Raw genomic sequence first — 21,938 nt, forward strand, 5'->3', positions numbered from 1 at the left:
AATCTTTATTATCTAAATTCGAGTCTTATCATTTACAATTGTGGTGTACGAGTCTTTAGTCTCTGCATGTATATGACAAGGATTTCATTGAATTCCGATTCTTCATCTATTATACTTTATACTGATTTGATTTCATACTATAATTGCTGCTTTGGGTATGCATTTATATTTGTAAGAGTAAAATTTTTTAAAAAAAAAGTAAATTACGCTAGTAGTCACTGAATTATTGATAAGTTTCATTTTGTCACCAAATTATGAAAATTTATAAAATGATCACCCAATTATTTGATTTTTTTCTTTTTGATCACTATTCGTTTAAATGACTAGCAGAGAGATGATTTAATGGCTTTTAAAATTGGCATAATAACAAATTTAACCCTCAACATTTATACATTGTGTCAATTTAGTATTGATTCTAAAAATTTAACTATCAAGATTTACATATTGTGTAATTTGGTTTTGTTTTTCTTTACGACCCTTTACTTAAAAACTAAAAAATTTAACAAATTTATCAACTAAATTTGATAAATATATATAAAATGGAAACACCCAAATATCTAATATAATAGTTTTATCTTTTCTCATTATTTTAAAATTAACCTTCGATATCACAAAGAAAAACAAAACTTCAATAAAAGACCAAATTTTATAATGGGTAAATGTTGAGGGTTAAAGTTACTATCATGTCTATTTTAAAAGCTGTCAAGTTATATTTTCGTTATTAATTTAATGGCTAGGGATAAATGAATAAAAAGTCGAAGAGTTTGATGACCATTTTGTAGCTTTTTATAATTAAATGACCAAAAATAGTTTGATGACTACCAATATAATATTTTTTTTTAACAATCTCATTATAAGTTCTGATTATATCTGTTCTTTTTGACACAATGCCTAAATCTACCCATAGTCCCACCCCAACCCATAAATAGGAGAATAATACGTTTTAGTGCACTCGAACTTACGTACTCTTGTATTGACAATAATACTCATACTAATCAAGTTAAGACTCAATCGACAACTACCAATATAATTTACTTAAAAATATCTTATTGTAAATAATATTAAAAGAGTCTAACCACTATTTTTGTTTTTATAATTTACATTTTTTAAGTATTGGAACTATGCAAAAGTACAAACTAAGGAACCTTACCTAATTATTAATGTTATTATTTTGGGTTGGTTTAAACTAAATGATAAAAAAATAAGTTCTTTTTTCTATTCTAAACAACTTTATATTGTTTTATTATTGGTTTAGGCAAATTAAGATAGGTATGATTATTATAACTTATAATTGACAACCTAACAAAAAAAATTATGATTGAATACAAAAAAACAGTCTCTAAATGAAGGTTTTCATAATTGGATCAGAGGTTGAATCAGTCGGATTATTAATTTTTTATCGGATTAATTTAATAAATTATTTTGAATAAATTATTTTGAAAAATAGAGAAAATTGGTTTAACAGGCTAGAGTGCCGATTCAACCAGTTCAATCAGTTAGTGGGTTAGCTTTTTCAACCCCTTATTCCAAACTAGTACCTCGGTCGATTCTCAATCAGGTCCGGTTCTGAAAACAGTGCTTGCAATATGTATTTTGAAGGGAGACTAACTCCTTCAAGAGAAGTTTTCAAAGTTTCATCCGTCGAAAACCAACAAACCCTTCAACAAATCAGTATTGTCCTTAACTAGAGCTTTGTCTCCCAACTCTAATGAGAACGTAAGTGACTAAGGTTGTCTAAAAAGTCAATGGGTTCAAGCTTTTTTTCATAATCAAAAGACAAAATCTCCATCAAAGACAATATCAACCCGAGAGATTCAAAATTTTCCCTAATTTAAATACCATTAATTAACAGAAAACGTGTATTTGCATACAATTTTATTTAACTTAAATTTTTAATACATCTAATGTTTATAAATAATATAACAGAAATTATAAGATCGGGTCAAGTGGATAATAATTATATTCTTTGAATTTCTATGTTGTCTTTTTTCAATCAACTGACAATTGCACATGCTATTCTATTTATTGAAATGTTTTTCTTTTTAAAAGGGATAATTAATTTTGATCCAATTAAGTCCTGTTTTCTGTTTTGGTCATTCAACTTTAAAAATTTTCAATTTTAGGCGTTAACATTTGAATTTGTTCCTGTTTTGATTATCCGCTGGTAAATTGATAGCGAAAAACCTTTTTATAACTGGTGTAGTAACACATTTAATCCTCAATACTTACATATTCTATCAATTTATCTAAACCCTCTCGTTTTTTAGGAAAACTTTCAAATTTAAATAGATGACTCGACTCATAGCCTACCATGTCCATTATGCTGTAGAGCACAAATTCAAAGTATAAAATTTGTGTTGTCTCGCAGCAATTATGCTTTTCAAAATAAAAAATATAGCTGAAAAAAATACTATTCAATTTGAAAAAAAAAATTGAATTTCAAGTTAAAAAGTAATTCGTGTTCGAGTCGAGTTGAATTGAATTTTACTATTCGAATAATTTGAATAATAGATTGGTGTAAATACTCCTTTGATCCTTGTCAATTTTAAAAATAAGTAAATTGGTCTCTCTTTCAACAAAAATTACAAAAACAATCAAAATATTTATAAAAATTCTAAAATTTATATATTTTTTAAAATTTATAAAAAATTTAAAAAATTTCTGAAGAATATATAAAGTAAGTTAAAAATTTTAAAATTTTCTAAAACAATAATTTTGGGACATAAACAAGTTAATTAATTATTCAAATTTATCATACTAAAATATCTTCTATTTTTTTCTTTAAAAATGTTTTAAAATATATTATATGGTTTCAAATTTATGTGTTCTAATATGAAATTAATTATACTGTCACAAATATTTAATTTGACATGTTTAATTTTTTAATTTAACTTGAACAATTTCACTGGATTCGACTTGATTCAATTAAAAAAAATTCAAATCAAGTTAAGATGATAAAATATGACTGGTCAATTCATTTAACTTGTAATTTTTTCACTCGATTCAATCAAATGCACACCTTTACAAGACTCGATTCAAATCGAGTGGCCCAACCCATGAACAGGTCTAGCTAAAGCACATTATCCTCCATTTATGGGTTGGGGAGGGACTACGGGTAGTTCTAGGCATTGTGTCAAAAAGAGCAGATATGATTAGAACTTATAATGAAATTGTTCAATTTTTTTAAAAATAATTTTATATTAAAGTAATTAATATCGTATTAGTGAATATACCGTTTCCTTATTGATATTGATACGTACTAGTATCAGTATGTTCCGATATGCTATTTCGTACTTATTTTTATATATTATTAATTTAATTTTATATGTATTAACATTTTTAAGTATTAGCAATATAGATATTTTTGAAATATATAAAATAATTCTTATTTAAATTAGATTTTAGATTAAATTAATATTATTTTATTATTTTACTTTTCTCGATTATGAGATTTTGATATTTTTATATTTCATGCCCTACATCTTGCATGTCGAATTTGACATAAATTATAGATATAATATTAAATTTAGTCCTTAATGTTTATATTTTTTCAATTTAAACTTTTTTAGTTAAAATTGACATTCAACCTTTTAAAAATAGTCAAATTTGACCATCATTTAAAAAAGAATTGAATGGTTATTTTTAACGGAAATATTGACTAAATGTTAAGGGACAAATTTGACATTATGCCTAAATTAAAAAAAAATTATTTTTTACATAATGCTTAGAACTACCCATAACCCCTCCCTAATCCATAAATAGGAGGATAATAAGTTTTAGCACACTTGAACACACGTCCTTCTACATTGGCAACAATGCCAATGTCAATCAAGATAAGGCTCAATTGGTAATTTAAAAAAAGGTCTAACTATTCATTTTATGTAAAAAATTAAAGCATTAAATATCTATATAATATTTTAGATCGATAAGATAGATATAATTTAATGATGTATCTCTCACATTTATATATATACTTTTCCATGCCTTCAAAGCAGAACATGAACAAAGGCTCGTATAAACACCGATGCTCACGTTTGAATACAAAAACATGAACCCACCATTTTTCTCTACTTGTTGGTATTCCTATTGCACCTTCAAAAATCATAGTTGTATACTAATGATGACTATCCTTAAGGTCGGCGAGGCATATCCTTCCGCAGTTGCCGGAATCGAGCCTGTCGAATTTCTGGGAGATTTGCATTATGTCTTTTTCCGATACCTTTCCCAGTTCCTTGAGTTTGTATATCACGAACTCGGATTTGCTGCATATGTAAACCGACATCAAACTTAATCATATATCACAAACACCTAAACGAACATAAAGATGGGTGAAGCTAAAAGGTTACTTTAGAGGGGTCATAGATAAATCATAAAGGTTTTTGGGGAGTTTTCAAACATAACATGAAAAGGGTAATAAAAGGCGTTTATAGTTATCAATATTCGATCGTAATAACGAAAAGCAGATGTCGGAACCGTCTTGTGCAGGGGCAAAGGGAGGGTGACTGGCAGGGGCCTGACCCCTACTAAAATGGGAAATTACTTTTTTAGGATAAAAATATAACTTAATATTGTGCTCATGGAGATGCATACCTTACGTAACCGTTGTTGTCTATATCGGCGGCGAGAAATTGCGAGACAGTCATGTCTTGACCAAGCACCCATTTAGCCATCCTCCTATGCCTCTTATCAACTCTAGCCTCAGCCAGATACAAAAAAGCACGAGCAACGGCAACGGTCGATACAAGCAACCAAATTGCAGCGAAAAGCCGACCAGGCATCGTTTTAAATGCCCGATCACCGTACCCGACTGTCGTAACCGACATAACCGAAAGATAAAAGGAATCCAACCATTCAAGATGTTCAACAAAATGCATAACACCAACACCAATACCAATACAAAGTACCACAACACCTAATGCTAAACCAACTTTCAATCTAATCCTCATCCTCCCTTTCTTAACATCAATGATATAACTAGTTGCTAAATCTCTTTTGTCACCATCATGTTGAACCGTTTTCAACAAATAATTCTCTTGTAAATCGAGTACATAACTAACCATACCGCTAAGTAAAATATCGATAAATCCGAAACCGACCAACACAAATAAGATCGAAAACAACTTAGTAGCGTTACTATTAGGGGTAATATCACCGAACCCAATGGTGCACATCGTGACGATACAAAAATACAATGCATCGACAACAGGATTCGTTTTTGGACCGACGAAATGATGACGATTAAACCAATATATGGCAACACCCAATGATAAATACAATATTAAAAGTATACAAGCTTGTCTTACAATTGATTCGGATCCGAATTTAGGTTTAGGGATTGATGGATTGATTGCATCCATTAAAACCGCCATTGCTGGTGCCGTTTTGCATCGGTGGAGATTGATTTTTCGCCATGTGAGATTTGGGTCTGATCGTGTTGCTGGTGAATTTTGTTGATTTTGAAGTAAAAGCGATTCTTGAAGGTTTAAAATGGTATCTGAAGATGATGATGGTGGTAGCGGCGGCTTTGGTGAATTTAGTGATTCGACTATTGATGGGAGAAAAACTGGGGGTGGCCTTAATTTTTTCCTAGGGCTTAAATATGATAGTAATTGATCATTTTCCATTTTGAAAAAGAAAATTGGGGGAAAATTTTTAAAAGAAAATGCAGATTCAATGAAGAACAATAGAAGAAATGGGAATTTTGAGAAATGGAAAATAAAAATAAAAATTTGAATGAAAAAAAAAAAAAGTGAAATTATTAGCACCAGAGGATATCGTAGATGGGTGTCTTGTTTTGGAACAGTTTTAATTTAGTCCATTCATGCGAATGCCATGAAGATGGAGTACGTAAAGAGATGTATGGAAAAAGGATAAAAGAATTTTAAGTCCTTGTACTTTTCATATATTTTCAGTTTAGTCTTTATACTTTTATTTACGCCAATTTAATCCCTTGCCTTACTGTTATAAATAATAAAAGTATAGAAATTATTTATATTTTATAATTAAATTTAAATAAAAATAATTTTTTATTTTTTATTATTATATATTTTATAATCAAATTAAATCGCTTATATTTTATTATTAATAAATTAAATCACTTACTGTTCTCGCACCTGCGGCTGTTCCAGCTTGTCGCCCTTGGGGCTACCGATGCTGGACCCGCTGTCGTAGAAGAGAAAACGAAATCCGATATGGTGATCAAGGAGGTTTCTAGCAATGCCCAGATTGCGGTAATTAAAGCAGTTAAGGCTATAATAAGTTTGGCTTTGAAAGAAGCGAAAGAGTTTTTTGAAGGCTTACCGAAAAAGCCTCGAAAAGAGGAAACAAATGATGCCAAGAAACAACTTGAAGAAGCTAGAGCTAAAGTTTCATTGCTTAGAACCTTGAAGAAACAACCCAAGGAGAGGAGATTAGCTCTCCAGCCTTGGAGTTCCATCATCAGCAAATAACAGGTGGGAGAGAGCAATACCTCTTCTGCTTAGCTTAATGCCATGAATGAGGCCTTCATCTTTTTCTTTGATCAAGGTTGAGGAAAGGACATTATGGCAGAGAATGAAAATATAAGGAGATAAAGGATCTCCTTGTCGAATTCCTCCGTTCATCGAAGATATGCACGAAAGGTTTCGGTGTATCCACCATTGAGGAAATCCCATAACAGACAGACCAGTTTATCACAAAGTCCCAATGCAAAGAAGATAGCAGGCTTACACCATCAGGTCCAAGAGAAGAAGCTGTGTTGGTGATATCGTCATTAGTAATTGGAGAACAGAGATAATTTAGATTTTCTTGAGATAGCTTATATGCCATTGTTGTTACTAATTGGCCAAATTCTATTGTTAACTCTTCTCCTTTTTACTAATGCTTGAAAGTATCTTGTGTTTCATTCTCCTGCAACAAACCAATCCACCCTAGACTTGTGGAACCAGTGAATTTGCTCCAGATTAAAAGCTTCTTCTAATCTGTCTCACTTGATCTCTTTTCGTCCCCACCTACATTATAGTGTGCAAAAGAGTTACCGACAAATGAACCTTGAGGATACAATAAAACCCAATAACTATCTACGTTTTGCACTAGCGGAAACAGTCTATCGAGCACTGAGTGGAGCATAGCATAGACATTAATTTCTATAAAGACTTTCTACAGCAATTCTTTATAGAACAATCTATAAATATAAAATATAGTGAAAGAATAGAAAGAAACTTTGTTTCTCTCTCTCTATATATATATTGGTGCCATGTAAATGAAATTTCACACTTATTTATAAGAGATCTCACGTCTTTTTATAGGAACATTATTACTCAAATGGATAGACATATATGTCTTGAATAACATGACTGTTTGCTAATAATCAAGTGAAAGAATTTCTAGTTACTTATAACTTTTCATTTGCAACTATTGAGACACTATATATATATTGAAAATGTTCCAACACTTTATTTTATCTTCTGTAGCTGCCTATAGTTCACTCAGACCATGGTGCGCTTTTCTAAGATCAAAGATTTTAAAAAAAATCAATGGCGTAGTATTTTGAAAAAAAACAATATTCACTTAGTAGCTATATAATAATAATGATATTGTTTTTGTAATTGACCGGAATTGAATAAAAATATTTAATGGTGCTAACAGTTAGACTTAAACACTTAAGACTCGAGCTTAGCTCGGCCTGTGATCTAAATTTGTAATAAATTTTATTATGTTATATATAGTTTATAATGATTAAATTTATAATAATATATAATATTATAATGTAAATATAAAAAGTGTTAAGTTGTTTATATATAAATTTTTAATAAATAAAAAAATATTAAATTTTAAATTTTAAATTTCAAAAAAGAGATTAGAGAATGTGGTTATGAACCAGAGTGTCGAGAGTTTGAATTAGGACCTTTTTCCACTTAAGGTAGGAAAAGCACGATGAAGATAGTGTGCCCAAAGCTATAAAATTTGAGCATTGATATTTTGGTGAGTGGTCTTTTATTTATTAATTTTTATAAGCTCGGCTTAGAATAGAATAATCATTTACAAATATAAGTAGGTTTGGACAAAATCTTAAATATATTCTTTAAGTTGGGTCGGACTCGGATAAGTATGAAATATGTTATTTAAACTTGACCCAAATCTAACTTTGGCGCATGATCTAAACAATGTATTTCCTTAGTAAAGGAACAATGGAGAGTCATGTACTAAGAGTCGGATTACATTTTACCCTCTTTACTCAACAAATGGGCAAATTAGTCTTTGTACATTAAATCAAAGAGCAAAGTAATCCTATTGTTAAAAATTCTATTAATTTTTACTGTTAAAATTAGTCACTATAAGTTAGCATAAGGTTACACGTGGAAGTGTAACTACTAAGTTATTTTGTCAATTACGTCAGTTTTTAACAGTAAAAATAGATAAAAATTTTAACATAGAGGATCAATTTAATATTTTATCTAATATAAAAAGACTGATTTACCAATTTTTAAATAAAAAGACTAATTGAACCTCTCCAGGGTAGATTTACTGTTTATTCTCTAACAAAACCCTAAAATTCACCGGTCCGGCACAACACATATAAAAGTCGAATTTCCAAAGGCAAAAATTAGAACCAATCCCATAAGCCTTTCAATTCAAACAAAGAAAACCAAAAATGGCTGCTCTCTGTTACTCTCTACCCTCTTTAACCCTAAAACCTTCCCCTTTAAACCCCAAACCCTACCCCAATATCCCCTTCCTCAGCCACCCAAAACCCAATCTCCGCCTTCCAAAGAAACCCACCACCACCATCACCCGCATGTCACTTAACCCTACTCCAGCCACAGATCGGTTAATCTCCGTCGCAGCTTACAGTCTCCCCTTCTTCAACTCCCTTCAATACGGTCGCTACCTATTCATCCAATACCCTCAATTGGGTATTCTATTTGACCCCATTTTACCCTTCTTATCCCTCTACAAATCCGTACCTTACGCCAGCTTCGTCGCTTTCTTTGCTTTGTACCTTGGTGTGGTTCGTAACCCGAGTTTCAGTCATTACGTTAGGTTCAATTCGATGCAGGCTGTGACATTGGATGTGTTGCTGGTGGTGCCTTTGTTGCTAACGAGAATATTTAATCCGGGTCGGGTCGGGTTGGGGTTTAAGGTCATGGTTTGGGGACATACGGGGGTTTTTGTTTTTAGTTGTTTGTGTTTTGTTTATGGGGTGGTTTCTAGTATTTTGGGTCGGACTCCATATTTACCTTTCGTTGCTGATGCTGCTGGTAGGCAAATTTAAGCAGCCTTTGTATAATTTAGTAATAATATTGTTCTTCTATTTCTTTAATTGTTTTGTATTTTAATCTGCAATTCCCAGAAACTGTTGTTATAACTTCATAATTATTAAGTTTGATTTAGATGGTGGGTAGCTTTGATTTTTCTTGTATGAAATGAATTATATTTAGCTTAATCAATGGATGATAGAATATTTTTGTATATTGTTTTTGTTCATAGATTGTATGGGGCAGCTTGATTTGATTGTTAAAAACAAGCTGTTGGTATCTAAATCTAATTCAACAGTTTGCATTATCAGCTTTGACTTTTTTTTCAGATTACTTTAAAGCACTCATTGTAGTTTGTTTTTGGGTACTTCATGAATGGTAATGGACCGGTTTCTCAAAAAGAAAATGCTCGAGAGACATAAGCATGTCCCGAGTAGAGATGTTATGCCTGCGACTGATCCTTGGACGGATGGGCAAGAAAGCGATGAACTCCAGATATGGTTATAGGGTCCAAGGCAAACGATCTGTGCTTTCGAGTTTATCCGAGGTCATAAGAAACCGAGCCTTCTTCTCCGGGACTGGATGGACAGAAATTAACAGAGTCCTCTTTCGGTTTGGAGCCAAGGGATGGTTTGGTTGCTTCATTCGATGAATACAATAATGGACCTAACCTTGAACCAGGCTAATTCCATGCCGGTTCCATGCCTGAGAGATTGGACAGATGGGTTGATTTGTGCTTTCGGGTTCATAAGAAACTGATAAACTCCAGATATGGTTGGTTATAGGGTCCTAGGCAAACAATTTGTGCTTTTCGAGTTTATTCGAGGTCATAAGAAACCGAGCCTTCTTCTTCAGGACTGGATGGACAGAAACTAACAGAGTCCTCTTTCTATTTGGAGCCAAGGGATCATGTTCATGTGATTAATTCTTTCAATGAATACAGCAATGGACGTAGCCTTCAACCAGACCAGTTCCTTGCTACCGAAAGGTTTGATAGTTGAAAAATGTGCGAGTCAATGGAAGATGGTTTGACTGGGAGTGACTGGCAGGGCCCGAATGGTGGTGCCATTTGGTTGCTGGTCGCCTCACCGTTGTCTTGGCTCAATGATGCCCAGTGGTTACATGATGAAGCATCTTCTATATGAGGTAATAGTCCTCGGCATTCCGTAGGTAAAATTTATTGCATCAGTTAAGAAGCCGAGGCCAGCCCTCGTAAACATCACCATCGCCAGCAGCACCCAGATCCACCACAACTCCAGCGAAGGTGGTAACCTCTCATTAGCGGAGAAGAGAAAACCCACATTGAGCCCAAAGAGGCCCCCATTATGAGAGGGAGGCGGGACAACACACTGGAATGTTAAAAGAAGAGAAGAACTAGAGCTGAAGTAAGTTGAGCAGCCGACTTAGCGGTAGAAGCAGAAAAGTTTTTGGGACTCTAGTTTACATATTTTTTTAAGGGTTAAAATGTAAATTTATCATTTTATCAGTTTATAATTTTATAATTTTTAAAAGATTAGATTAAAAATTTATCATTTTTGGGTGAGTTAAAATGCAATTTAACCATGTATTAACTTAAAATGGAAAATTGCATGTTTGCTCCTTTAAATTCTATAAAAAATTAAGTTAATACATGGTTAAATTGCATTTTAGCTCACATGTGATCTACCCAGGGACAGCATCGTCTTGATCCCCTTAAAATAGAAAATTTTATGTTTACTCCTTTAAATTCTATAAGGGGACCAAGACGACGTTGTCACTGGGTAGATCACATGTGTTCTCAACTATTTTACAGTCAATTAAGTAAATAATTAATTGGGTGGCAATAATAATAAGAGTTAATTGTACTAAACATCAAAGTACGACCCTCGTTCTAAATTTGTTCCTAACTTCAAAACATTCCAATACATCTTAAAACTATCAATGTTATATCAATCAAGTCTTTTTATTTTTAAAATCGTTAATTTAACCATTAAATGACACATAAAATCTTATCGACATAATTTTAATTGAAAATTTTAAAGAATAGTAAAATTTTTCGCTTAACTTTTGAAATTGAAAACTAAAAGTAAAATAAGAACCCTTAAAACCAAGATTTTTACATATTTTTTCTTTGAGTTTTTTATTTTAAATTATGTCATATAAGATTCGATATTTTACTTAATTTTAGTAACAAAAAAATTATTTATATAACATCGATAATTTAAGAATGCAATAAAATATTTTAAGATTTAAGGACCAATTTAGAATGAAAGTCATAGTTTGAGGATGTTGTTATAATTAACTCTAATAATAAAATTACATATATTAATACCAGTTCCAATCTTCCCTCATCCCGTTATTTCTCGTCGCAGTCACACAGTTCATAAAGAGCATTTGTCAAAAGAAAATCCCGATATTTTCCCGAGAAATCTTGCCAAACAAAGAAAAAAAAGGAAAAATGGTTAGCTTTCTTTCTCTCATTCAGTTATGCAGTCTTTCAATTTCGCATCATACGAACTTTCAATAATTCTTTTGTTTATTTCCAATTTTTGTGTATTAAAGATCCGCTTTGGCTATGTTCAGTTATATCTAGGTCAGATCTGAATTTATTTACCTCGCATTTGAATTTAATTTCCTTCATATGCAAAATTGTTAATTTTTTCCGAAGAGTTAGACTCAGATCCAAGCTTTTTTAAATTTTGAAGGATTAAAAATTTTAAATTGGAATTAAATTGGATTTAGAATTTTAGGGTTTAACTTGAACTGGAGTGCTAGAAAAGTATTTTAAATCGAAACTAAATTTGAAGGGTTTTTTTCTATTTTAAGATTTGGATTAGCTTGGTTAGTTGAATCTTTATTTTATGAAAAATTCTTTGGTTTTCTTGTTTGTAGGATTTGAATTTATTTTCCTTCACATGTATATTATTTTTTCTAAGTGTTAGACTCAGATCCAAGCTTTTTAGTTTTGAAGGATTAAATTTTAAAATTGAAATTAAATTAGATTTAGAATTTTAGGATTTAACTTGAACTGGAGTGCTAGAAAAGCATTTTAAATTGAAGCTATATTTGAAGGATTTTTTTTTTATCCTTTTAAGATTTGAATTAGCTTGGTTAGTTGAATCTTTATTTATATGGAAGTTTCATTGATTTTCTTGTTTGTAGGAGTTATGCCCTACAATTAAGAACATCCTTCTTTTGGATTCCGAAGGGAAACGTATAGCTGTTAAGTATTACTCAGATGACTGGCCAACGAATGCTGCTAAGGAAGCTTTTGAGAAAGCTGTGTTTACCAAAACCCAGAAGACTAATGCTCGAACTGAAGGTAGATCAGTTTTTGCACCATTTTTTCCTTCGTTAATGCTTCCTTACATTTGATTTGATTTGATTTTTGTATGTATAGATCCTATAGATATGTTAGGAAGGTTGATCAATGGTGCTCACAATTTATTGAAATTGAGAATTAAAAAAAAAAAGAGAGGCTCTTTTCTTGTGCATAAAGGGTTTACCTTGGATATATTGTTTTGGACATTGTTTGCCTTTTACCATTTTCTTGTGTTACTCGGATTCGGCTGTGAGTGTCGGATACAGATATGTATCCCTCATGGGTATGGTTAGTCTTTTCTAAGTTTTTCTATGTATTGGGAGATCCTTGGATGTCATATCCTCATATCCGTGTGTCAGGCACGAGTGTCATACAAGAGTACTTAAGCAACATAGCCATTCTCTTGGGTCAATTAGAACCATTTCACTCTGGCTCTTCATTTTTCTTGAATAATCCATGTTCGAATCACCCATATTCGAGACATAATCAGATACGAGTATATAGGTGCAATCCTCCAAATATACGAATTATTGTTGTTTATAAAATTGACATATTTGCATCTCACATTTACTCCCAAATCCGTGTAACATGGAACAAGAAACATTATGGGTTGGCTCATATTGCTATTTTAACATGGTGCATTTTTTACAGCTGAGATAACAATGTTTGACAACTATATTGTTGTATACAAGTTCGTTCAAGACCTTCACTTTTTTGTTACCGGAGGTGAAAATGAAAACGAGATCATCTTGGCCACAGTGCTCCAGGGATTTTTTGATGCTGTTGGACTCCTCCTTAGGTTTTTTCATCATACTTCGTACTATAACTGTCTTCTGATACGTTTGTGTTCAATATCATTATCCTAACTTTAGTATATTCCCCTTGTTCCAGAGGCACTGAGGACAAAAAGGAAGCATTGGAGAACTTGGATCTTATTTTGTTGTGCCTCGATGAGATTGTTGATGGCGGGTATGAATTATCATTCATTGTACTATCGTAGTTTAAGTAATGTTGTTTCATGAATCTCCAAGTAGATAAATTTTCTTTGCTTGTTCGATTATTTAAAGCGTCTCTGGTAAAATTCTTCGCCGGAAATGTCTCTTAATTCTTCTCCTCAAAATACTCTAGGTTAAACATCTGGCTGGTTCTGTTCTAATCACACATTTTATCCTCTAATGATGTATGCCAGGATACAGGCCGAAAAAGAAAGGAAGTGATTAGTTTTTACAGTTTTCATTCACGTATGTTTGGATTTATTGGATAGGGAATGAAAAAGGATAGAAATTAGGATATAGAACCAAGGGGAGTCACTAGAAGCAACTATCCCCATAGGATGCTTCTCCAATCATTGTGTTTTAACTTTCTTTTTTTTCCCTTTTTTTAATCTATGGACAGTATCATTCTTGAAACTGATGCAAATGTCATTGCCGGAAAAGTTGATAGTCATAGTATGGATGCCGGAGCTCCTTTGTCCGAGCAGGTAAACTTACTTCTTTTTCATTCTTCTGATTATCCCTTAGCCAAATCCATTGCCACCATATTAACATATTTGGTGCTCCAACAGACAATAACTCAAGCATTGGCTACCGCTCGTGAACATCTTACGAGATCTCTCCTCAAGTAAAATGTGTTTACATTGAACCAAACGAGATAAGCTTGACGGTACTATCTTTCCGTAATGATACTGTATTTGATATGTTTTAGGATAATTTTTGTGCCTTGTTTTGAATGCGATAGAACTGAATATATACTTGCGGCGGATGTTGTTTACATTGATGTTATTGCAATGCTGTGCTTTCTTGATACTATTTGTCCTACCATCTCATTGCATCCAATAAAAAGCATTCGATTTTGAATCCGGGATAGAAATGATCGTAATTGCATTCAACGGTGTTATGATTGTTATGATTACGAGTACAAAATTTATCTTCTTTTAGCCATCAATAGCTAGCAAATGGTACATATTATAGTACTTGAACAGTTGTATATGTGTTATTGGATGAGAACATAATCGGCATCATCAAGGAATCCATCTCCGCTAGTTGGTGTCAAGTTATTCCGATAAGTACTTTTACGAACCTGGGCATGAGCTTCCGCTTCGTGTTGGAACATTTTAACCAGCTCTTGTAACTCTAGCTTCCTAACTTGCACTAGCTCTTCATTTATAGGCTCTCTTAACCCGAGATAAAGCATGCCGATAACAATTAGCACAATTCCAATGACAACGAGGATGGCTGTAAACAAACCAAACGCATATGGTGTACCCTCTGCCCCGGGGATCCCATCAACATTGATTCCAAACAGCCCAGTAATAATGGTAAGAACAAGGCCACAACCACCAAAAACACCTAAATTATGAGTTACCCTAAGGCTTCGGTCCTGCAATAATGTAATCGTAATAGGCAAATGAAGTCACCGGATCACTCAGAACGAGGTAAAAGAATGAGATGGGCTTTGAAATCGATGAAATTATACAAACCTGTAACCATGCACGAACAGTGCTTTGCATAACATCTTGAATCGTAAACAAACGGCCACGAACTGCTTCTTGCTCTTCAATCATCTCTCTTGTGTTCTTTCGTATTCCTTCCAGCAACATTCTAGCCGCATTTCCCCGCAAATGTTGCAGAAGCTCGAAAACAATCTCTTCTCTTGCGTGGAGCGACCATTTCACTCTGATAACCTAAAACGGAAACACAAAATTCATGAACATGCATCGCGTAAACTACATGAGACTTCTATGCTCGTGTTTACTGTATGGTTTCTGAGTTGCAGAAAAGGACACAGATTTACGAGGGTTGCATTTTCAAGCAGATATAATACAAACAATATAGTAGCAAGTTAATTACGCTTGACATCCCCAAACTATGACCCTCTTATTCTAAATTGGTCCCCAAAGTTCAAAATCTTCTAATTGCATCCTTAAACTATCGATATTACATTGATCAGGTCCTTTCCAAAACCGTTAATTTAACTATTAAATGACATGTAAAATCTCATGTGACATAATTTAAAATAAAAATTTAAGAAAAAATGTTGCCATATAACTTTTAAAATTAAAAACAAAATAAAACGAAATGAAAAAGGGAGTGAACGATAGTTTCTATAAAAGTTTGAAAACCTCAAACCAAAATTCTTATTCTCTTTAAATCTTTCATTTTAAATTATGTCACGTAAGATATGACGTCTCATTTAACGGTTAAATTAACGATTTTAGTAACAGAAGGACTTTATAGATGTAACATAAATAATGTAATTAGAATGTTTTGAAGCTTGAATACCAATTTAAAATGAGGGTCATAATTTAGGGATGTTTGGTGCAATTAACTATATAGTAGCACTATATAGTTTACGAGAGCAAGGGAGATGAAAACTCAGATAATATTTAGAAAGTGCAACATCCATATCAGAACAAGTTCGAGCAACTAAGCTTTATCCTGAGAGTAGTTGTGAGCTCTCGTATTAGTGCTCCATATTGCTCAAACTCCTCATTTTTCTTGAAGTACCCGTGTCCAATACATAATTAGACATAGGTACGAAGATATGACTCTTCATTTACACAGCCATATCAAATGCATACTCTAATGCGAACACAACCAATTAGAAATATCTCTAATAGCTATGCAATTTGAGGTAAAAGTACCATAAAGGTCTCAAATTGCATTTTACCCCCTCTACTTAAAAAATGAGCAAATTAATCATTTCTATTAACAATTTCTTTCATTTGTAATGTTAAAAACTGATGTGGCTGATGAAACGACTAGATAATCATACAAAGACTAATTTTTAACAGTAGAAATGGATGAAATTTTAACATAATGACCAATTTGCTCTTTAACCTAACGTATAATGACTAATTTGCATTTTTTTTAGTGGGGGGGGCAAAATGCATTCCAACTCTTAGTACAAAGGCTCCATGGTACTCTTACCTACAATTTGGAATATTAAGAAGTTATCAAAGTTCACCACATATAATTGTTTTCCAATTACAATGGCGGATTTTGATCGAGTGAAGGAACGTAATGTACCTGCTTTGACAATCTTCGGATTTCTTGGTTCATAATAATGGCGAAAAGATTCATGTCCTCGTGGTTTCTCCTACACAATAAAACTATTTCTCACTCACATTTCCTATGCGTGGAAATATCAAAAACTCCATGCTAAAGAGAAAATTTTATATGATCTTTTTAAGTAAAGAACCTGTTCATAAACTTCAATTCGATCTCATCTGCTGCCCCGAAAATGGATTTACGAAACAACCTTACAAATTGAAATTGTTAAAGAGAAACTATGAATTAGTTTAAGAACCACAAAATGATGCATATATATATATATACACCAAATATAATAAACTACTTTCATACAGAAATGGGTAAAAGTACCATGAAGGCCCTTAAACTAAGAGCCAGATTGTATTTTTCCCTTTCTACTAAAAAAATAGACATATTAATCCCTGTACGTTAGCTCAAAGAGCAAATTGATCTTTTCTATCAAGAATTTCGCCTAATTGTACTGTTAAAAACTGGCATGGCTGACAGAATAATCAGACAATAACACATCGCACGCCATGTGTACCTCATGTTAACGTACAAGAACAGCTTTTAATAGTAAAAATTGATGGAATTTTTAGCAAAAGGACTAATTTGCTCTTTGGTCTAACATTCAGGGATCAATTTGCCCATTTCTTAAATAGAGGGGGCAAAATGCAATCCGACTTCTAATACAAGGGTCTCCATGATACTTTTACCTATAGAATTGCAACCATTACAGTTTTCTTCCAATGACGTTCAAGTTGATGAAACTGCAGTTTTTCTCCATGTAAAATGTTCGATTTACTGAAATTTTCAATGGATATAATAATATGTATTGATAAACATTGCTTCAAACATCAATGCACATATATGACTATGATATACAAATACAAAAAAGGTATGGCTTCAATGGAGAAAAACATTAGGAATGGTCATCTGATACTTTGCAATGCTAAGAACTCGACACTGAGGTGAAAAACAGACATCGATATGTGCCTGATCCATGTTTTCGAACAAACAATATGTAGGTTAAACTTCACTCAAAATAAAATAAAAAAGAGTAAATTGCACCAAACATCTCCAAACTATGACCCTCATACTAAATTGATCTTCAAACTTTAAAACGTTCTAATTACATCCTCAAACTATCAATGTTATATCAATCAAATCCTTACATTATTGAAACCATTAATTTAACAATTAAATGACACGTAAGATCTTATATCACATAAAATCTTAAATCTCATTTAACGGTTAAATTAACGATTTAGTAACGGAAGGGCCTTATTGATATAATATCGATAGTTTGAGGATGTAACTAGAATGCTGTGAAGTTTAGGCCTTATTGATATAATATCGATAGTTTGAGGATGTAACTAGAATGCTTTGAAGTATAATGACCAATTTAGAATGAAGGTCATAGTTTGGGGATCTCTGACACAATTAATTCAATAAAAAAAAGTGACAGACAAGTGCTTGATATGTCTGCCTTGGATAACTGATGAGATCACAAACACAAAAAGGAGGAAAGACTTGATAGCAGAGTTAACATGAATATTAATAAGTTAAACTACCTGTCATCCCACCGTGTAAGGCGGCAAGCTAGATGTGCTATGACTTCATGAACTGTTCTAGGCACGTTGTGACCTCCAGCAGCAAGAAGCTCCTGGAAAAAATGGTATGAAACGATAATCACATGGAACTGTTAGCTTGTATGGGATAATATATGAAAGCAACTTTGTGACAGGGGTTGTAAAAAATGAACAACCTGAACTTCCGTTATTCCGAGAACATTTACACCAGATACGGTCCCTTTTACGTGAAGAACAGTTAAGAGGAAGTTTTGCGCTTGCCAAGAACGGAGCACGATAGGGATGTCATCTTCCTCGACAAGTGGATCTCCAACTGATTGTCCCAATAGCTCAAATAACAGCCCTCCTGCCACTCTAACCGGGACCTTTTATAAATGATAAAATTCGCAATCAATTATCTAACAAAACCAAATACCACTAAGGAGGTTTCATATGATATCCTGTATATGAATTATTACATTTGAATAGATATCAAGTGGGATACTGGTAAGAAACAGCCGGTATACTACACTGGTGGTCACCTAATTATTGGAAAGCTACTTTTTTTGTCACCCAATTATGAAATGTTACAAGTGGTCACCCAACTAATTGATTTTGTCTTTTTTGGTCACCAGCCGTTAAATGGCCAAGGGAAAGATGATGTGAGCTTTTAAATTTGGCATAATGGTAACTCTGACCCTCAACATTTATACATGTTGTCAATTTAGTTTTGATTCTAAAAAATTTAACCCCCAATATTTGAACATTATGTGATTTGGTCTTTTTTGTAGTTTTGCTTTTCTTTGTGATCTTTTCACTAAAAAACTAAAAAAACGTCTTTTCTCATTCTTTTAAAATTAATCCTCAATGTCACAAAGAATGGAAATACCTAAAATCCATGATAATAAATTTCATCTTTTCTCATTTTTTAAAATTAGTGTCACAAAGAAAAACAAAACTATAAAAAAGACCAAATCATACAATGTGTAAATGTTGAGGGTTAAAATTTTAAAATTTTTAGAATTAAGACTAAATGGATAAAATGTATAAATGTTGAGTGTTAAAGTTGCTATTAAACCAATTTTAAAAGCTACCAAACTTTTTTTCCATTAGTAATGTAACGGCTGGTGGCCAAAAAAGAAAAAAAAAAACAAATAGTTGGATGATAATTTTGCAACTTCTTATAATTGGGTGACCAAAAAAAAAATTTAGTAATAGTTGAGTAACTACCAGTGTAGTTTACCCTAAAAGAGATTAGCAAAGATGCAGGCTACTATTCATTCTCTTCATACTTTTCTCGAAATGCGTATAATACTATATCACCATTTAGTTGACATTAGACAGAATCAAACAGCACATAACTCAAGTTGATATTCTATCACCACTTAGGGCGGGTTTGGATGGGCGATTGGGTGCGGTGCGGTGCGTTTAACTTACTTTTTGTCTCACGCTATAGTATCGCTACAGTATCTAATCTCACCGCCACCGCTGTTCTTACACTAACCGTAGGTAAACGCGCCGCCCATCCAAACTCACCCTTAGTTGAGACTCAAGAGAATCGAATAGTACATAAATTGATTTAACTCGAAACTCGTTAAAGTGATATTTAACTGATGCAAAATAAACTTTACCTACAGAATGTCGGGGACTATTACCTCGTATAGAAGGTGCTTCATCCGCTCACTTATCAGTTTGCTTTCATCTCTCAAAGCTAAGCTAACAGCAGGATGTAACCATTGAGCATTGTTGAGCCAAGACACAATGGTGGGGTTACCAGCAGCTAAATGGCACCACCATATGGGCCCTGCCGGTCGTTCCCAATACGGAGCTGCTAAATCTGCAACGGTTAAATCATCTTCAGTATCTATCCATTCAAACTGTTGTGAATCCCAGCTTCCATTGACTTGCACATTTTTGACAAGGTCCGAAATTCTTTCCCACCCGATAGGTGCCCAATAGCTTCCATCAAATTTTTCGGTAGTACGAAACCGGCTTGGTTGAAGGCTATGTCCATTATTGTATTCATCTAAAGAAACAGCCACACGATCCCTTGACTCTAAACTGAAAGAGGATTCCATTACTTTCTGTTCACCAAGTCCTCGAGAAGATGCCTCGGTTAGTTTATTGGCAGGCACTTGCACCCTATAACCATATCTTGTGTTCATTGGTTTCTTATGGCCTCGAATAAACTCAAAAGCACAAATCAATCCATCTGTCCAAAGATCAGTCCCGGGCAAAACATCTCTACTCGGAACATGTTTATGTTTCTCAGGCATTTTTGTTTTATTCTTTTGAGAAACTGATCGATCCTCGTTATCACTCATGATCCTTTTCTATATACAAAACATTCCCAAACAAAGAAGCAACATCAGCTAACACATTCATACCCTTAATAATAAGCACGGTAAAGGTATCATGGAGGCCGTTGTACTAGGAGTCAAATAGCATTTTTTATTCAAAAAATGGGCAAATTAGTCCTTATACATTAGACCAAATAGCAAACTGATCTTTTTTGTTAATAATTTCAACCATTTCTACTGTTAAAAACTGGCTTGGCTGTCAGAATAACCAAAACACCTGTACCTCAATTTAACATTCAATGACCAGTTTTTAATAGTAAAATGGATGGAACTTTTTTATTTAACATATAGATACTAATTTGCCCATTTTTTGAGTAGAGAGGGGCAAAATGCAATCTAATTCCTAGTACAACAGCCACCATGGTATTTTTACCTAATAAGCACTCGTCGAATTGACACTAACCCGAAACATACTAACCTGTAAGCTATCTCCTTTAACACCATCAAATACCCAAAAAACAAACTACAATGAGTGCTTTAAGTAACCTGAAAAATTCAAAGCTGATAATACAAACTGTTGAATTAGATACCAACGGCTTGTTTTTAACAATCAAATCAAGCTGCCCCATACAATCTGTGAACAAAAACAATACACAAAAGTATTCTATCATCCATCGATTAAGCTAAATATAATTCATTTTAACAATCACAAAAAAAAAAGCAAAAAAAAAAATCAAAGCTACCCATCATTTAAATCAACCATATCTCACTTGATATATATATGGCTTATATAAATTTTCCTAAATTATCATGAACTTTTAGTAACAATTTCATGCTCAACTTTTCACATTAATTTAGGTCATTTTTTTAATCAACCATTCAAAAGTCCAATCTTCGAAAAGAAATTCTGGGTATTGCAGATTAAATTACTAAATAATAAATAATTAAAAGCAAATAAAAAGAATATTACCTCAAGATCAGAAGCTGCTTCAGCTTTAATTTTAAAAGAAAAAGAAAAAAAATTATGAGGAAAATGCTGGGAAAGAAAGAGTTGATTGTGAGAGGTAATTATTAACTGAGTGACAAGTGAAATGGAAAAAGCTTGAATTTTGAAGATAAAAAGGAATATGGTAAAGAAAGAATATTAATTATTATAAATTAAATATCTATACGAAAATAAATAATTGAGTTGGGCTAAATTCTCAATTGGAAAATAAAAGCCCACTCAACTGCAATTTTTGTAAACTAAATGGATATTTAACCCAAATATAAGTCGATCAGCATGTGCATTGTTACCAATACAGGAAAATGTGGATTCAAGTGCGCTGAAGCGTATTATCTTCCTATTTATGTGTTGGGGATAAATCTGTTCATGGGTCGAGTTACCCGCTCAAGCTCGAAAGCTTGCTCGAAATTTGGAAGGGTTTGCGAAAAAGAATTAGGCCCATTTAAAATATGGGTTGAGCTCTGGCTTGAATATTCAAGGCTCGAGCCCGGCC

The 21,938-nt window shown here is 32.9% G+C and overlaps 5 protein-coding genes across 6 annotated transcripts; 3 read left to right on the plus strand and 2 right to left on the minus strand.

Annotated features, from left to right (window-relative positions):
• Positions 1-4,036: 4,036 nt before the first annotated feature.
• Positions 4,037-5,624, minus strand: LOC105772266 (two-pore potassium channel 3). The gene is made up of 2 exons (XM_012593572.2): positions 4,591-5,624; positions 4,037-4,262 (listed from the first exon to the last, which is right to left on the minus strand). The coding sequence occupies exons 1-2, from the start codon at positions 5,622-5,624 to the stop codon at positions 4,115-4,117; spliced, it is 1,182 nt and encodes a 393-aa protein (XP_012449026.1). The 3' UTR covers positions 4,037-4,114.
• A 156-nt stretch (positions 5,625-5,780) lies between these two features.
• On the plus strand, positions 5,781-6,449 carry LOC128041785 (50S ribosomal protein L12, chloroplastic-like). The gene is made up of 2 exons (XM_052632111.1): positions 5,781-5,843; positions 6,129-6,449. Exons 1-2 carry the CDS (start codon positions 5,781-5,783, stop codon positions 6,447-6,449), a joined length of 384 nt encoding a protein of 127 aa, XP_052488071.1.
• A 2,100-nt stretch (positions 6,450-8,549) lies between these two features.
• Positions 8,550-9,371, plus strand: LOC105774241 (protein TIC 20-II, chloroplastic). The gene has a single exon (XM_012596652.2). The coding sequence runs from the start codon at positions 8,633-8,635 to the stop codon at positions 9,251-9,253; it is 621 nt and encodes a 206-aa protein (XP_012452106.1). The 5' UTR covers positions 8,550-8,632; the 3' UTR covers positions 9,254-9,371.
• A 2,140-nt stretch (positions 9,372-11,511) lies between these two features.
• Positions 11,512-14,340, plus strand: LOC105772784 (coatomer subunit zeta-1). Its single transcript, XM_012594233.2, has 6 exons — positions 11,512-11,676; positions 12,378-12,537; positions 13,189-13,336; positions 13,429-13,506; positions 13,933-14,017; positions 14,102-14,340. The coding sequence occupies exons 1-6, from the start codon at positions 11,674-11,676 to the stop codon at positions 14,159-14,161; spliced, it is 534 nt and encodes a 177-aa protein (XP_012449687.1). The 5' UTR covers positions 11,512-11,673; the 3' UTR covers positions 14,162-14,340.
• Positions 14,341-14,400: 60 nt separating this feature from the next.
• Positions 14,401-21,565, minus strand: LOC105772782 (uncharacterized). Of its 2 annotated transcripts, none has more exons than XM_012594228.2 (9): positions 21,410-21,565; positions 20,918-21,073; positions 19,795-20,472; positions 18,337-18,525; positions 18,143-18,234; positions 16,738-16,797; positions 16,566-16,635; positions 15,017-15,220; positions 14,401-14,916 (listed from the first exon to the last, which is right to left on the minus strand). In XM_012594228.2, the coding sequence occupies exons 3-9, from the start codon at positions 20,461-20,463 to the stop codon at positions 14,530-14,532; spliced, it is 1,671 nt and encodes a 556-aa protein (XP_012449682.1). In that variant the 5' UTR covers positions 20,464-20,472; positions 20,918-21,073; positions 21,410-21,565; the 3' UTR covers positions 14,401-14,529. The 2 variants fall into 2 exon arrangements, with proteins under 2 accessions (XP_012449682.1, XP_012449684.1); XM_012594230.2 differs by having other exon boundaries at positions 20,918-21,000; positions 21,410-21,536.
• Positions 21,566-21,938: the final 373 nt, after the last annotated feature.

Source organism: Gossypium raimondii, chromosome 6, assembly GCF_025698545.1.
Source record: "Gossypium raimondii isolate GPD5lz chromosome 6, ASM2569854v1, whole genome shotgun sequence".
NCBI classification, from domain to species: Eukaryota; Viridiplantae; Streptophyta; class Magnoliopsida; order Malvales; family Malvaceae; genus Gossypium; species Gossypium raimondii.

Bases quoted from the DNA above. Each gene is read 5' to 3' on its own strand.
- LOC105772266 (XM_012593572.2), bottom strand. From the start codon at position 5,624: ATGGAAAATGATCAATTACTATCATATTTAAGCCCTAGGAAAAAATTA. The intron at 4,263-4,590 runs GTATGCATCTCC...TTACATATGCAG, and splicing joins GACAACAACGGTTACGTAAG to CAAATCCGAGTTCGTGATAT.
- LOC128041785 (XM_052632111.1), top strand. From the start codon at position 5,781: ATGGGTGTCTTGTTTTGGAACAGTTTTAATTTAGTCCATTCATGCGAA. The intron at 5,844-6,128 runs GTACGTAAAGAG...CGGCTGTTCCAG, and splicing joins GCGAATGCCATGAAGATGGA to CTTGTCGCCCTTGGGGCTAC.
- LOC105774241 (XM_012596652.2), top strand. From the start codon at position 8,633: ATGGCTGCTCTCTGTTACTCTCTACCCTCTTTAACCCTAAAACCTTCC.
- LOC105772784 (XM_012594233.2), top strand. The intron at 13,337-13,428 runs GTTTTTTCATCA...CCCTTGTTCCAG, and splicing joins GCTGTTGGACTCCTCCTTAG to AGGCACTGAGGACAAAAAGG. The intron at 13,507-13,932 runs GTATGAATTATC...ATCTATGGACAG, and splicing joins GATGAGATTGTTGATGGCGG to TATCATTCTTGAAACTGATG.
- LOC105772782 (XM_012594228.2), bottom strand. From the start codon at position 20,463: ATGAGTGATAACGAGGATCGATCAGTTTCTCAAAAGAATAAAACAAAA. The intron at 18,526-19,794 runs GTAATAGTCCCC...CATTTATAAAAG, and splicing joins TGAAGCACCTTCTATACGAG to GTCCCGGTTAGAGTGGCAGG. The intron at 18,235-18,336 runs GTTGTTCATTTT...CATTTTTTCCAG, and splicing joins TCGGAATAACGGAAGTTCAG to GAGCTTCTTGCTGCTGGAGG.